This window comes from Osmerus mordax, chromosome 14, assembly GCF_038355195.1.
Source record: "Osmerus mordax isolate fOsmMor3 chromosome 14, fOsmMor3.pri, whole genome shotgun sequence".
Classification (NCBI taxonomy): domain Eukaryota; kingdom Metazoa; phylum Chordata; class Actinopteri; order Osmeriformes; family Osmeridae; genus Osmerus; species Osmerus mordax.
The window spans coordinates 17,518,776-17,535,142 of record NC_090063.1 but is presented as its reverse complement, the minus strand read 5'-3'; the positions used below and the strand labels follow the sequence as shown (position 1 = coordinate 17,535,142).

Genomic DNA, 16,367 nt, shown 5'->3' with positions numbered 1-16,367 from the left:
CAATAATTTAAATTGGTTAAGCATAACAAAGTTGTTTATTTGCTTCACATAGGCACTATATTTTTATTATTAAACATGTATTAAATATATCTCTATCTCTTATTAAAATAATGCTTATATGTCTGACTGTACACCTTAACCTTAATAAACAAATCATACCATAACATGATTCATTTAAGCTGTTAACATTATTTCTTAACAAATAGGCAGCCTATGAAATCTAACGTAATCAATCAGAAAATTATTGAGGTGATTAAAAAACCGCCATTACACTATCTGCCTCAGGAGATGATTGAGGTACAAAGAACTGTGAGACGGTGCTCTGATTTCTGTGAGCTGTAGCATTGCGGGAATGTTGCTCTCCCGCGGCATGACGGCCTGTCAGATGTGTGTCACATCTGACAGGCCACCTTGCGCAACAGATAACACTAGCCGACAAATTGTGCAATTGCCTTGATACTCATTTCCGCAGACACTTTCCAGCCAAGTATTTGATTCCTCCCACTCTCGTCGTTACTTTTGCATCCGCTTAGGTTTCAGCTCTGAAGCTTTCAAAGCTGGACGCGGGGGATATCTGGAGCTGCCTCCGACATTCTTTCAAATCGACTCTCCAACCTATCTTGGTCACAGCCACCTATCTACGTCAGATCACAGACGGTTTAAATAACCTGCATTCTGTTACTCAGCTGGTACAATGAAAAGACAAAGTAATTAATACATAAAACACTCAAGAGACTGCAGGTAGGTCTGTTCCGATATCTGTAATTGATTTAGCTAGTTGTTGCTGTTGTTGCTGATTTCTGAAAAAGGTGAAATCTGCATGCAGGAGGATGGAACGAGCCAATCACATCAACATCGCGATGACTGACGACCTGACTACCAATGGGATTCCACAGCCAAATGTCATCTTCACCGTGGACCAATCGCGGCAGCCCAAGGGTGCGGTGGTCAGTTTCCATGACATCCAGTACAAGGTGGTGGTGAAGACCGGACCCCTCTGTAAGAGGAAGATGATCCCACGGAACATACTGGTGGACCTGAAGTACGCACACACGCACACACACGCACACACACGCGCACACACGCGCACACACACACGCACACACATGCGCACTATGGGGTGTGATCAGTGTCAGCGGTTCATATACAAAGCGCAGAGTAGCGCCTGCACACCCCTGACATGCGCCTGACATGCGCCTGACATACACCTCAAATAAACCTGACATACACCTCAAGTACACCTGACATACATTTGACATGCGCCTGACATACACCTCAAGTACACCTGACATACGCCTGACATACACCTCAAATACACCTGACATACACCTCAAGTACACCTGACATGCGCCTGACATACACCTCAAATACACCTGACATACGCCTCAAGTACACCTGACATACACCTCAAATACACCTGACATACACCTCAAGTACGCCTGACATACGCCTGACATATGCCTGACATGCGCCTGACATACACCTCAAATAAACCTGACATACGCCTCAAATACGTGAGGCCTCCGTGAACACTACGCCTAACTGTTTGATAGATATCTAGGCTACACACAGGCAGGTGTTATGTGTGCTTCGCATACTGACACAGAAACGCCTGTGAACGCAAACTGTAAGGTGTAGTGTTCATTCTGCGCTTTCCACAACTCGCCAGAGTAGCCCACGCGTAATTCACCCGTATCAGGTACGCGGTGAACGCCCTGTGTGCTGCTACGCTGACACTGATTACACCCCATAGCGCACGCACACACACGCGCACACGCACACGCACACACATGCTCCTGATGGGCAAGTCAGCACCGTCGTTGCTGTGATTATGAATGAGAGGCATCATGTAAAGTGCTTTGGAATGCAATATATAAATGCAGTCTCTTTACCATCTTCGATAGGGATCTTTTGGACTCTACTAATGCAGACTTTGACCCCCTTAATGACGTTTGCTTATGGTGATACAGATTCTTTATTCCATATGTCGAGCTCTCCCTCATCTGGTCAGAAGTAGGTGGTAAGCATAAAGGCTGAAACGAGCATCAAGCGTAACGGCAAGGTCACATTTAAGTGGCCAAGTCCTCTGCGCGCTGTAGATGAACCCAGGCGCGCTGTAGATGAACCCAGGCGCGCTGTAGATGAACCCAGGCGCGTTGTAGATGAACCCAGGCGCGTTGTAGATGAACCCAGGCGCGCTGTAGATGAACCCAGGCGCGCTGTAGATGAACCCAGGCGCGCTGTAGATGAACCCAGGCGCGCTGTAGATGAACCGAGGCGCGCTGTAGATGAACCCAGGCGCGCTGTAGATGAACCCAGGCGCGCTGTAGATGAACCCAGGCGCGCTGTAGATGAACCCAGGCGCCTTGTAGATGAACCCAGGACGGTAAAACAAATGACCGTTGGAGTGTTAGATTTCCACATTCCAACATACTCTGATGGTGAGGCTTCTTCTAGTCTGATGGAGGCTGCTTCTAGTCTGATGGTGAGGCTGCTTTTAGTCTGATGGTGAGGCTGTGATGAATGAAACTATCAGAAGAATAGCATTAAATTAGTGTTAAATAGACTTGACATGTCCCATGGAGAAATTGCATAATTTCAACCCCCACCCCCTGCTCTGAACTAGTGTTAATTATATGATATTAATCATGGATTCTTGCAGATAATCTCCCTGATACACCTGACTGCCAGGGAAACGAATTAAACAACCTCACGTGACACAGAGACAAAGCTGAGCTGTTTTGACAGTTTTAGATACTTTTTTACAGACCTTTTGATTCCATTGTGTAACTGTTCCTTTGTACAAATACAATTCTCCCTCCAGCCTAGAATATTTTCACCATCTGTATGTGAAGCCCAGATGTGTTTAGAGACCTCCTAAATGCTGCTGTTGTTCGTGTTTGTGTTCTACACAGCCATCCTTGCAGACCTGCTGTATGACTGGAGAACTTGTCTGTTTCCCTGTAGACCTGCTGTATGACTGGAGAGCTTGTCTGTGTCCTTGCAGACCTGCTGGATGTCTGGAGAGCTTGTCTGTGTCCCTGTAGACCTGCTGTATGACTGGAGAGCTTGTCTGTGTCCCTGTAGACCTGCTGGATGTCTGGAGAGCTTGTCTGTGTCCCTGTAGACCTGCTGGATGTCTGGAGAGCTTGTCTGTGTCCTTGCAGACCTGCTGGATGTCTGGAGAGCTTGTCTGTGTCCCTGTAGACCTGCTGGATGTCTGGAGAGCTTGTCTGTGTCCCTGTAGACCTGCTGGATGTCTGGAGAGCTTGTCTGTGTCCCTGTAGACCTGCTGGATGTCTGGAGAGCTTGTCTGTGTCCTTGCAGACCTGCTGGATGTCTGGAGAGCTTGTCTGTGTCCCTGTAGACCTGCTGGATGTCTGGAGAGCTTGTCTGTGTCCCTGTAGACCTGCTGGATGTCTGGAGAGCTTGTCTGTGTCCCTGTAGACCTGCTGGATGTCTGGAGAGCTTGTCTGTGTCCCTGCAGACCTGCTGGATGTCTGGAGAGCTTGTCTGTGTCCCTGTAGACCTGCTGGATGTCTGGAGAGCTTGTCTGTGTCCTTGCAGACCTGCTGGATGTCTGGAGAGCTTGTCTGTGTCCCTGTAGACCTGCTGGCTGTCTGGAGAGCTTGTCTGTGTCCCTGTAGACCTGCTGGATGTCTGGAGAGCTTGTCTGTGTCCCTGTAGACCTGCTGGATGTCTGGAGAGCTTGTCTGTGTCCCTGTAGACCTGCTGGCTGTCTGGAGAGCTTGTCTGTGTCCTTGCAGACCTGCTGGATGTCTGGAGAGCTTGTCTGTGTCCCTGTAGACCTGCTGGATGTCTGGAGAGCTTGTCTGTGTCCTTGCAGACCTGCTGGATGTCTGGAGAGCTTGTCTGTGTCCCTGTAGACCTGCTGGCTGTCTGGAGAGCTTGTCTGTGTCCCTGTAGACCTGCTGGATGTCTGGAGAGCTTGTCTGTGTCCCTGTAGACCTGCTGGATGTCTGGAGAGCTTGTCTGTGTCCCTGTAGACCTGCTGGATGTCTGGAGAGCTTGTCTGTGTCCCTGTAGACCTGCTGGATGTCTGGAGAGCTTGTCTGTGTCCCTGTAGACCTGCTGGATGTCTGGAGAGCTTGTCTGTGTCCTTGCAGACCTGCTGGATGTCTGGAGAGCTTGTCTGTGTCCCTGTAGACCTGCTGGATGTCTGGAGAGCTTGTCTGTGTCCCTGTAGACCTGCTGGATGTCTGGAGAGCTTGTCTGTGTCCCTGTAGACCTGCTGGATGTCTGGAGAGCTTGTCTGTGTCCCTGTAGACCTGCTGGATGTCTGGAGAGCTTGTCTGTGTCCCTGTAGACCTGCTGGATGTCTGGAGAGCTTGTCTGTGTCTCTGTAGACCTGCTGGCTGTCTGGAGAGCTTGTCTGTGTCCCTGTAGACCTGCTGGCTGTCTGGAGAGCTTGTCTGTGTCCCTGTAGACCTGCTGGCTGTCTGGAGAGCTTGTCTGTGTCCCTGTAGACCTGCTGTCTGTCTGGAGAGCTTGTCTGTGTCCCTGTAGACCTGCTGTATGACTGGAGAGCTTGTCTGTGTCCGGAGCTGAACACCCAGATGTCGACACTTTACAACCCAGATAAGATGCACCTGATGGAGTGGTACAGATACGAAGCCCATTTCGATGCCCAGCACACAAGAGCCGCTTAAAGTGTTGTTAGAGAAAAGTAATACGTCAGACAATATAAAAGACTGGGCTGCTCCAGTGTCCCTTAGTATGCGCACAGGGCACTGGTTCATCGCATCCGCCTTGAGGGAAACCAACCCGTCCAATAACAGGGTTCCAATGTGTCCCCCTCCATCTCCGGGGTTAGTAGCGACACTGGACCCACCAACTTCCACACTAGACCAACCTCTTTTGGTCGTTTATTTGGCTGTGACTGCTGCTTGCGTTTCAACATAAAGCAGTCGGCCTTAAGGTGTCCTGTTTGGTGACAGTAGTAACACTCCCGTTCCTCGTTGGAGTGGAGAGGCAACGGGCGTGGCGGACTGGACTGCACTCCGGCCGGGGCAGAAGGGGTAAAAACCCTACTCTCATTCCGGGGAGGTCCAAAAGACTGCTTGTGCGTTAACACAAACTCATCAGCAAGCACAGCAGCTTGCGTTATCGTTCCGACTTTTTGCTCGTTCAAGTAAGTCACCAACCGATCGGGCAGGCTGTTCTTGAACTCTTCGAGGAGAATCAGCTCCGACAGAGACTCAAAGTCGGTTGCCTTACTTGCCTTGCACCACCGAGTAAACAGGGACTCTTTCTCGCGAGCAAACTCCATAAATGTTCTACCGGATGTTTTCTTAAAAGTCCGGAACTTCTGTCTATACGCCTCAGGCACTAGCTCGTAGGCACGAAGCACTGCTGCCTTGATCGCTTCATATGACAAACAAAAACCCCCTGGGCTTTACCCGTCAGTCTGCACTGGAGCAGTACAGCCCAAACCTCTTTTGGCCATTTCAGGGAGGTAGCAACCCGTTCAAAAGCACTGAAGTACGAATCTACTTCTGCCTCACGAAACTGGGGAACTAACCCTATGTTCCTGCCCACGTCGAAACCCCCCCAGCCGCGGAGGAGTCCGCACTTGTGGACCTAGCAGGACCAGGGGCTGCAGCACCCTCTAGGTCTAGGCGTTTTAGCCTTACCTCTCTTTCTATTTCCATTTCCAACTCCAGTTTCCTCATAGCCAACCGGTGTCGGTAATCAGCATCTCTCTCTTTCTCTTGTGCCTCAAACTGCAAACGTGCCAAGCGTAGCCTAAGGCGGGCACCATCGCCGGCGTCATCACTGGAAGCCGAAGTTAACCGGGGCCCAGCATGAAGAGGCTTAAGCTCCGCATCTGAAGGACCCGCCTCAGCCTCAACCAGCGCTTCCTCAACTGCCTCTTCCTCTTTGCTGTCCAGCACCCCGTTGTGCACCAACAGGCGCACCACAACCTCCTTTAGTTCGGCCTTTAACAAACTAGACGAGAGCTCCAAGCCAAAGTGTGTCGCAATGGCATACAAGTCCCCTTTCTTGCAGGCGTCAATCTGTTCCACAGAAGGATCCCCAAGAAAACCCTCAACATCAAAAGTGCTCATGGTGAGGCCAAGGAAACCCCAACCAACACCACCGGCCTACGGGACGTGTGCACTGCACACCAACGCTAACCAAACCTGTAGCTCAAGGATTATGGACGAGCCCCCACTTTATGTTACGCCTCCCGCTGGCTCGGAGTGGAAGTACGCAACATAGGGCTACAGGTAAAGCCAGTGAGGGTGCAGTCACACAAACCAGATACTCCAATATGAATAATGTAAATAATGTAACGTTTATTCATTATACACAGCAACACCGGGATCAAAGAGGACAATCAGTGACACTGTCAGGCCAAATAGTGTCCTAGGGCCAAATAGTGTCCTACCTGAGGTCACAATGCCGTTCCGATGCAAGGACGCGTCCGTCGCTATGCCGACCTTAAATTCCTGAGATATCTACGCGTGCTAGCAGGAAACTGTCATGGTTGCTATACTGGTTACTAGGTGACTACTATTTGGCCTATTTGGCCTGACACTATTTGGCCTGACAGCACCAAAGAAAAGAACATAAAAAAACCCTCCCGCCCCTTAGACCGGTGCTAAGCACCTAAAAAAGACAGTGGGTGGTGCTCACTGCTAACCTGGGGAAGTAACAAAAGGTGCTACTACGTGGGTGTATTATGTAGACCCCGGGGTATCTTACCTATCCCCGTTTGTCCCGGTGCGCGCTACAAAACAAACAGAAACAAAAGAAACTGAAGACAAGACACAAGCAGGCCTCTAAACCAAAGTAAACGGTAAAGACAAACGCATAAACAGACATAAACCAGGAAACCAGGAAAACCAATACCAAACATCCCAGAGCTCTGCCACAGCTCAACACAAAACCAATCCTCTCTCACCCAAAAGGAGGAGGAGACAGAACACAAAACAGAACACAAGACGGGCAGGGCAAACACAACGTGCCTGCACGTAACAACAACTAAAAATGCTTTGATAGGATCAGTTGGCATCACATAATGGTGTTCAAATGATTTGGCAGTAACAGGGAGTGGTGTAGATGTGTATTTAATATGTGGGGAAAGAAGCAACCCTGTCCCACCACCTCGCCCGGTTGAGCGGGGTGAGTGAGAGAACGAGTGGTTGACGGAGAGAGCAGCTGTAGTTGCAGTGTTCTCAGGGTGGATCCATGTCTCTCAGCGCAAGGGCGTGCAGAGAAGCATTGGATGCAAACGCTGGGATGAAGTCTGCTTTTTTCACAGCAGACTGGCAGTTCCAGAGCCCTATAGAAAGAGAGAGGGCAGGTGGGGAAGATCTGGATAGGTAGCTAAGATTAGAAGTGGACCGTATATACTTTGTGACATGTCTACGTCTGCGAGTGTTGTAATGAACGTGAATGCTGAAGAAAGATTATAAACGTGTCAGAATCTAAATTTGTTTTATTCGCCATGTATGTTATACAAACACGGAATTTACGGTGGCAGGAAGGTGCAAACAATGAACATATACGGATCTTAAATTAAGTCTCTCTGAGTACAGTCGTTTAGCCTCTCTCACCTCCTTGCTAAACCTGTTCTTCGACTCCTTGAATCTGTCTCTATCCCCACTCCTAAATGCTTCTTTGACCTCAAACTTCTGAGCTCTGCTGAGAACCAGGGTTTGTCGTTGTTGTAGCTTACCCTGGTGCGTGTTGGTATACAGCAGTCCTCACAGAAGCTCATGTATGATGTCACAGCCTCTGTGAGCTCATCCAGACTATTGGTAGCAGTCGTGAACATGTCCCAGTCAGTGCAGTCCAAGCACGCCCGCAAATCCTCCATAGCCTCACTGGTCCACTGTTTTGATGTCCTCACAACAGGTTTACAGAGCTTTAGTTTCTGCCTGTATGCAGGAATCAGATGGACCATGGTATGGTCAGAGTGACCCAGTGCTGCACGAGGGACGGCGTGGTAGGCTCTACTGACTGTAGTGTAGCAGTGATCCAGAGTGTTCCCTTCTGTGGTTGGTATTTGATGAATTGTCTGTATTTGGGGAGTTTGTGGCTGATATTGCCTTTGTTAAAGTCGGCGAGTACGATAACCAGGGAATCTGGATTTTCTCGCTCCACACTCAGAATCTAGTCGGCAAGCATGCGTTGGGCCTCTTTAACCTGTGGACCCGGCGCCATGTAAACTCCGACCATTTTACTTGCATGGCAAGTAAAATGGTTTACAGATTAGTAAAATGGTTTACAGGTTTCAGATTAATGGTATCAGATTCTGTGTTTCAGTGGAATGATGAGACCTGGTCTGAACGCTATTATGGGACCGACAGGCTGTGGGAAGTCATCGTAAGTGTTCATCTTCAGATCTAGAACACCTGGATCAGGCTGTTCAGATCTAAAACACCTGGATCAGGCTGTTCAGATCTAGAACACCTGGATCAGACTGTTCTAGTCACATGACCCTAAACCTGTTGGAATGTTGGACCATCTGTTGTTTAAGGATTAGTAGTCCTGATGTGAAGTGTTCTTCATCCTAACGTTCTCCTGATGTGCTGTTTAGGTTCCTGGATGTTCTGGCGGCGCGTAAGGACCCGTCTGGTCTGTCAGGAGAAGTGCTGATTGACGGGGCACCCCAGCCCTCGAACTACAAGTGTCTCTCCGGCTACGTGGTCCAGGTACTGGGGAAGCTTCATCTGCTACACCCCTGACCCCTGACCCCAGCCCTGTCACCCCTGACCCCAGCCCTGTCACCCCTGACCCCAGCCCTGTCACCCCTGACCCCAGCTCTGTCACCCCTGATCCCTGACCCCAGCCCTGTCACCCCTGACCCCAGCTCTGTCACCCCTGACCCCTGACCCCAGCTCTGTCACCCCTGACCCCTGACCCCAGCCCTGTCACCCCTGACCCCAGCCCTGTCACCCCTGACTCCAGCTCTGTCACCCCTGACCCCAGCCCTGTCACCCCTGACCCCAGCCCTGTCACCCCTGACCCCAGCCCTGTCACCCCTGACCCCTGACCCCAGCTCTGTCACCCCTGACCTCTGACCCCAGCCCTGTCACCCTGCCTGCAGGATGACGTGGTGATGGGGACGCTGACAGTGAGGGAGAACCTGCGCTTCTCTGCAGAGCTGCGTCTCCCCATCAGCGTGAGAAGGGAGGAGAAGGAGGCCAAGGTCAACCACCTGGTGAAGGAGCTGGGGCTGGCCAAGGTGGCCAACGCTAAGGTGAGTTTTGACAGCAACAGCAGCGTATCTACTCCCCTCCTTTCCTCACCTCCCCTCCCCTCCCCTCACCTCCCCTGTCCTCCCCTGTCCTCCCCTCCCCTGTCCTCCCCTGTCCTCCCCTGTCCTCCCCTGTCCTCCCCTGTCCTCCCCTGTCCTCCCCTCCTCCAGGTGGGTACCCAGCTGATCAGGGGGATCTCAGGGGGGGAGAGGAAGAGGACCAGCATCGGTATGGAGCTGATCATGGAACCGTCCGTGCTGTTCCTGGACGAGCCCACCACCGGTCTGGACGCCAGCACCGCCAACTCTGTCCTGCTGCTGCTTAAGAGGTGGGGGATGTAGTCCTTCAGGGCGATATTTGTAGTCTGCTAACTCAGTGTTGTCACCTGCTGCTGAAGAGGCAGGTTGGGGAAACTGCTAGCCTCCTAGCATGTGTCCTGTATTCCTTACTGATTTCCTTCTTTCTTTCTTTGCTGTTTCCCTCCATCCTTTCTTCCTTCCCTCCTCCATTCCCTCACTTCATTTCTGCTGCTTTATCTGAAGATGATGTCAGTATGGTAAAACACAAGGCCCCTTTAGCTCTCAATGATCCTTCCCTCCTTCCTTCCTTCCCTCCTTCCTTCCTTCCCTCCTTCTTCTCAGTCTTCCTCCTCCTCCAGGGACATTTCTATTAATGTCAGGTCATGAAGAATTTCACACTGCTTCATCATCTTCATCAGCTCACAAACATAACATCGGTCTCCTCGGATTCGCTGCTTCCTCCTTTAGAATGGCCAATCAGGGGCGCACCATCATCCTGTCCATCCACCAACCACGTTACTCCATCTACCGGCTGTTTGACACCCTCACCCTATTGGTCAGTGGGAAGATGGTGTACCATGGACCGGGGAAGAACGCTCTCGACTACTTTGCTGACATAGGTAGCTTTTATTTACCTTTCTCTCTCTCTCTCTCTCTCTCTCTCTCTCTCTCTCTCTCTCTCTCTCTCTCTCTCTCTCTCTCTCTCTCTCTCTCTCTCTCTCTCTCTCTCTCTCTCTCTCTCTCTCTCTCTCTCTCTCTCTCTCTCTCGCTGAGTCTCTCTCTGTGTCTCTCTCTCTGTGTGTCTCTCTGTCTCACCCACCATATATACTGTATATACATATAGAAGTTACATTTATTATTGCTTTTAAAATGGTGTATACATTAAAATACAGTGTGTAAATATAAGTAATTCAAATCAATGTATTGGAAAGTACTGCATGTACTGCTGTTTTACCTGGTGTGTGTGTGTGTGTGTGTGTGTGGTATCCCAGGTTACACTTGCGAGCTCCACAACAACCCAGCAGACTTCTTTCTGGATGTGATCAACGGAGACTCTACCGGCAACGCCATGAACAAGATGCAGAGCTCAGACGGTAACACACTCACACACACCCACACACGCTCTCACACTCGCACACACACTCACATAGCTCAGACGGTAACACACACACACTGCCAATCCACCATATAGAATTCCACTTATCGATCTATGAAAATCTGAACTTATTATATTCTTCTGTACAGAACTTCTCCTGATGTAATCATATTTAACGCTGAACCTGTCGGCACCAAAGCTATTTCCTAGAGCCTCAGTCTGTGATGATTGTCACCAAACTAGCTAAATTAGCTCTCACTTTAAATGCATACAATGTAGTTACTTCCCTGGATCCTCTCTCTCTCCCTCTCTCTCTCTCTGTCTCCCTCTCTTTCGCCTCCCCCATCACTTCTCTTTCCCTCCCTGTTTGGCCAAAGCCCCTCCAGACCTAATCCATCTGGCCCGGGGTCAGAAGTTGTTTGTATTAGAGCGTGAAAACTCTCTGATGTCTTTAGAGCATGATTAACTCTGCAGAGATTACAGGGTAGTAACTACATACAAGGTACCTCTGGGGGGGAAAACACAATTATGTATTCATCTTTATTCATTCATTTTTAACGTCGCCCTGCTCCAGGTATTAAAATCTCCCAAAGATGTGATTTACATCTGTTGTCAGACTTCACTAACCTCCCCTCCCTCCCTTCTCTCTCTCTCCTAATCCCTCTCCTCCTCTGTCCTCCTTCCTCTCTCCTCCACCCTTCTCCCCCTTCTCCTCCTCTTCCCCCTCTCCTCCTCTTCCCCCTCTCCTCCTCCCTGTGCAGAAATCGACCTGGAAGAGCTGATGAGGTCTCGCCAGCGCATCGAGGAGCAGCTGGTGGAGCGGTACCGCAGCAGCCCATCCTGCCGGGAGACCCTGGCCCAGCTGGGGCTTCTGGTCCAGGGAAGGGAGTACAGCGTGCGGCCCAAGACCAGGACCATCACCTACAACTGCTCCTTCTTCCACCAGCTGCACTGGGTCCTGAAGAGAACCTTCAAGAACCTGCTGCTGAACCCACAGACCTCCGTGGCACAGGTGGGGTGGAGGTGGTGCACACACACACACACACACACACACACACACACACTGAACATACACACACACACACACACACACACTGAACACACACACACACACACACACACACACACACACACTGAACACACACACACACACACACACACACACACACTGAACACACACACACACTGAACACACACACACACACACACACTGCCTAGTCTTAAGGAGCATCTAATTCCTTTGTGTTCAGGGTTAAACCCTTCAGACGTGTTGAACCAATATAACCTCTAACACCTTCCAACCCCCCGCACCACACACACACACACACACACACCCGCCAGCCAGGCATTAAGACCAGGAGAGGAGGAGGGCGCAAGTCTGATAACCTTATGACAAGACTTAGCCCTCACCCCCCACACACACACCGAAGCAACTCTCTTGGACATAATATGAGTCTTAAATTGTGTCCTCTCTCTCTCGCCCTTCTAACAAATCACTCAGCTCTGACCCAGGGCTGGGCGGGGTTAGGGAAGGGGCCATCAGAGATCAGTCACTTTAAGAGCTGTTAGCAGCTAATCTGATCCATATGAATTGGCCTGGCTTTAGTCTGGAAGCGGCTTTGGTGGCTGTTGTGACCCCAGTCTCAGCCAGTTGGCCTGCGATCTGAACTGATATCATCTCTGTTCCTGATCCGGCTGGATCCAAACCTGACACACTGTCACATGAGGGCCCCTGTGACGGGAGGGCTGAGGGGTGGAGGTGTGGAGGGGGTGAGGGGTAGAGGGAGGGAGAGGTATAGGGGGTGAGGGGTGGAGGTGTGGAGGGGCAGGGGGTGTGAAACAAGGCTCAACCTTATTAGCTTATTCCTTCACCCTGGGAACTGTGCTGGTGCTGCTCAGGTCTGTCAGAACCTGTAAACCGTCAGGATTAAACCCTGCCTCGAGCCTGCCTCTCTTTCACTCTCTCTCTCTGTCTCTCTCTCTCCCTCTGTCTCCGTCTCTCTCTCTCTGTCTCTGTCTTGATAATACTGCTTTTCTCTCTTTCTGGAACAGGAACAAAGCGGCTTCCCTCCAGAGGATAAATAATGTTCTACTCTTTTAGTTCTCTCTCCCTCCCTCTCTCTCTCTGTATCTCTCTCCCTCCCTCTCTCTCTGGATCTCTCTCCCTCCCTCTCTCTGGATCTCTCTCCCTCCCTCTCTCTCTCTGTATCTCTCCCTCCCTCTCTCTCTCTGTATCTCTCTCTCTGTATCTCTCTGTGTCCACCTGCATTTCAGAAAGTATAGAAGACAGTGTGTCAGAGTTCAGTCTGTCCTTCCCTCCCCTTCTCCAGAGAGGCCACAGAGAGATTAGTTTACAATAAAGCGAAATCTTGAGAGCTGTGATCAGAACACCGTCATGTGATGGAAGTTTCCGAGCAGCGGTGACGTCATGTTGTCTGATGGCGCAGTACTTCCTGTAGTTCTCCACACTTCCTGTAGTTCTCCACAAAACTGTTGTTCAGGTTGGAGATTTTCTAACAATGACTTTTGACCCCATAGCTGATCTGATTTTTCAATCAGTCGATTAACTTTTTCAATCAGTCGAGTAACATCCAGCTTCACAGGTATATATAGAGTAAAGTGGATTATCCCGACAGCACAGGTGAAGCTAACATGAGATAGACAAAAGAAACTAAATATAACAGGTCTGATATAATATGTATGTGTTACTCAGCTCTGTGTGACTATATTCCTGGCTCTCATCGTGGGCGCCATCTTCTTCGGGGTGAAAGACGACCAGAGCGGAATCCAGAACAGGTGAGCAACGACGTCAGCGATCAGCCATCAGGTCGACTGATTATCTATTTATCTTAGGGTTAGGGCGCCATAATGCGTGCATCCTTTCATTACGTCCTTGTGGGGAAACTGGTTTGCGTCACGATCACGAGGCGTTTTGTTCCAACCACTAGACATGCTCACACCAAGAACACGATGAAGACAGGGAGGAGAGAGGGGGAGAAAGGAGGGAGAGAGAGGGACAGAGGAGGGGGAGAGGGAGAGAGGAGGGAGAGAGAGAGAGAGGACAGGAGGAGGATAGAGGGAGAGAGGAGGGAGAGAGAGAGAGAGAGAGAGAGGAGGAGGAGAGAGGGGAGGAAAGAGAGAGAGGGAAAGTGTCAGACCGTGTGTGTGTGTGTGTGAGCAGCAGGACTGACTGTGTGACTTCATCAGGATGGGAGTTCTCTTCTTCATCGCCACCAACCAGTGCTTCAGCACGCTGTCAGCAGCAGAACTGTTCATCACAGAGAGGAAGCTGTTCGTGTAGGTGACACACGCACTCATGTTTCAGATACTGTCCTTGTGAGGACCTACCATTGACTTACATTCAAAGTTGTGTTCTCTCTAACCCTTAACCCCTAACCGTAACACAAATTGGCTTACAAGTTTTACTGTAGTAAGATAATCCCACACACAAAAAAACAGGCTGATTGGTTGTTTTATTGATCCGCAGTCATGAGTACATCAGTGGGTACTACCGTGTGTCGGTCTACTTCCTGTCTAAGATCCTCTCTGACATCATTGCCCTGCGCACCATCCCTGCTGTCATCTTCAGCTGCATCATCTACTTCATGATTGGTGAGCTGGGTCACCGATCACATGATGAGGCAGTGACTGCATAGGAATCCGAGTTGAAGAGTAGATTTAAGATGTAGGGGGTGTGTGTGTGTGTTCTCAGGGCTGCAGAAAACCGCGGCAGCCTTCTTCATCTTCACGTTCACGGTCGTCATGGTATCGTTCACGGCCACTGCCATGACGATGGCCATATCAGCCGACCAGAACGTGGTCGCCGTGGCGAACATCTTCATGACCATCATCTTCGTCTTTATGATGGTGAGGTCATCAGCACGCCTGGGTCAGAGATGTTAACCTGTACCTTTCAGCACTCTGTACCTTTCAGCACTCTATATTAAAAATTAAAAAACGGGCGAGGCGCCCCCCTAATATAATGATAGGGGAAACACTGCAAATACTAGACAAACATTTACAGGTTTTGTACATTGATTCATTTAGCAGACGCTTTTATATAAAGAGATGTACAAATAGTGTCATATAGAGAGTACAGCAGGAGATCAAGGATCATAAGTGCTGAGTTCTAACAGTGTGTACCTGGTATGTAGCTGAAACGTGATCATTTTTAAGGTATTGTGTTTTGTTCAGATATTCTCCGGGTTGCTGGTGAAGCTGACCAGCATCATGGACTGGCTGGCCTGGTTGAAATACTTCAGTATCCCTCGCTATGGACTCACAGTAAGCACACACACTCACACACTCTCTTAGACAGACTCATGCACTCACACACACATTCTCTCAGAAACTGTCTCATACTTATGCACACACATCCTCACACACTCTCTTTCACACACACTGTCACACACACTTCTGATCTGATTGCATGTCTGACCTGTCGTTATTCCCAGGCACTGGAGATCAATGAGTTTGTGGGTTTGAGCTTCTGTAACCACCTCCCTGCCCTGAACACGACCGCGGTTCCCGGCGCTTCCAACTGCACCATGAGCACGCCTGGGATCACGTGAGTCCCGCTAGCCCCTGCTGCCCCCCACTGCCCCCGCTGCCCCCCACTGCCCCCCCCCCCCCCCCCCGCTATCTAGTGAGCAGGCTGCCATCTGCAGGCTGCCATCTGCAGGCTGCCATCTGTGTTTGATGCTGACCCAGGAAACACTTGGCCTGGCCCTAAATAAATACACATTTAGTCATTTTAAATACACACCACCCTTCTGTACAGCACTACTTGGGATATCTGTGGTAGAAGTAGATCTTTGCATTTGATACATGATCGTCGTCTTGTGTACACATGCCATTCCTTGGCATTACCTGCTGTAGTCCTGGTGGAACAGCAGTCTGCTGTAGTCCTGGTGGAACAGCAGTCTGCTGTAGTCCTGGTGGAACAGCAGTCTGCTGTAGTCCTGGTGGAACAGCAGTCTGCTGTAGTCCTGGTGGAACAGCAGAGTCTGCTATAGTCCTGGTAGAACAGGATCTTTCATTCTTACCGCTCAATCATCCAGTTTCACTGGACAAGTTATCGGGGGTGGAAAGACTGAAGGGTGGGTTGCCAGGTTTGTACTCAACAGCTGTAGTGACTCACATGTTGAGATGCTCTGGAGGGAGGGAACGATGACAGCTGGACACAGACCTGGCCACCCACCCCTCTGGGACTCACCTGTTGACTGGCCGTGTGCTTGCAGGTGCACAGGTGAGGAGCACCTGCAGTACATGGGAGTCGGCTACACCAACTGGGATCTCTGGCAGAACCACGTTGCCTTGGCAATCATGACCATCCTCTTCCTCCTCATCGCCTATCTCAAACTGCGCTTCATCAAGAAGTTCACCTGAGTTCACCTCAGATTGAGTCGGTTCAAAAAAGTTCATGTTGACAAGTTCCCCTGCTACGTTTTCAACGTTCAAATGCCAGTAGCAGGTCTGTACTTCCGCTGTTAATCTACTTCCTGTTTAACTTCAGAGTGGACCGGTGGTTTGCACTGGTGTTCTACAAATACTCATCTGATCTCAGAGCTGCAGAATCCTTCATTAGAAGTATTGGGTCTTCTGTTTACTGTTTATTTATGAGTCACTGATGTTTCTTCTTATAAAAAATTATAATTTGCCATGCCTTACCTTTGAAAAGTTACTTAGTTCGTAGTTTTTGTGAGGATTTAATTCGGATTTGCACAGATTTTCTGATTACAC

At 50.0% G+C, this 16,367-nt stretch overlaps 1 protein-coding gene across 1 annotated transcript; it reads left to right on the top strand.

Annotated features, from left to right (window-relative positions):
• The first annotated feature begins 830 nt into the window (after positions 1-830).
• abcg2d (ATP binding cassette subfamily G member 2 (JR blood group)) lies at positions 831-16,013 on the top strand. Its single transcript, XM_067250458.1, has 15 exons — positions 831-1,042; positions 8,296-8,355; positions 8,570-8,684; positions 9,080-9,232; positions 9,401-9,558; positions 9,998-10,149; positions 10,522-10,623; positions 11,387-11,637; positions 13,339-13,421; positions 13,833-13,922; positions 14,113-14,237; positions 14,338-14,492; positions 14,820-14,909; positions 15,080-15,192; positions 15,866-16,013. Exons 1-15 carry the CDS (start codon positions 831-833, stop codon positions 16,011-16,013), a joined length of 2,007 nt encoding a protein of 668 aa, XP_067106559.1.
• The last annotated feature ends 354 nt before the right edge of the window (positions 16,014-16,367 follow it).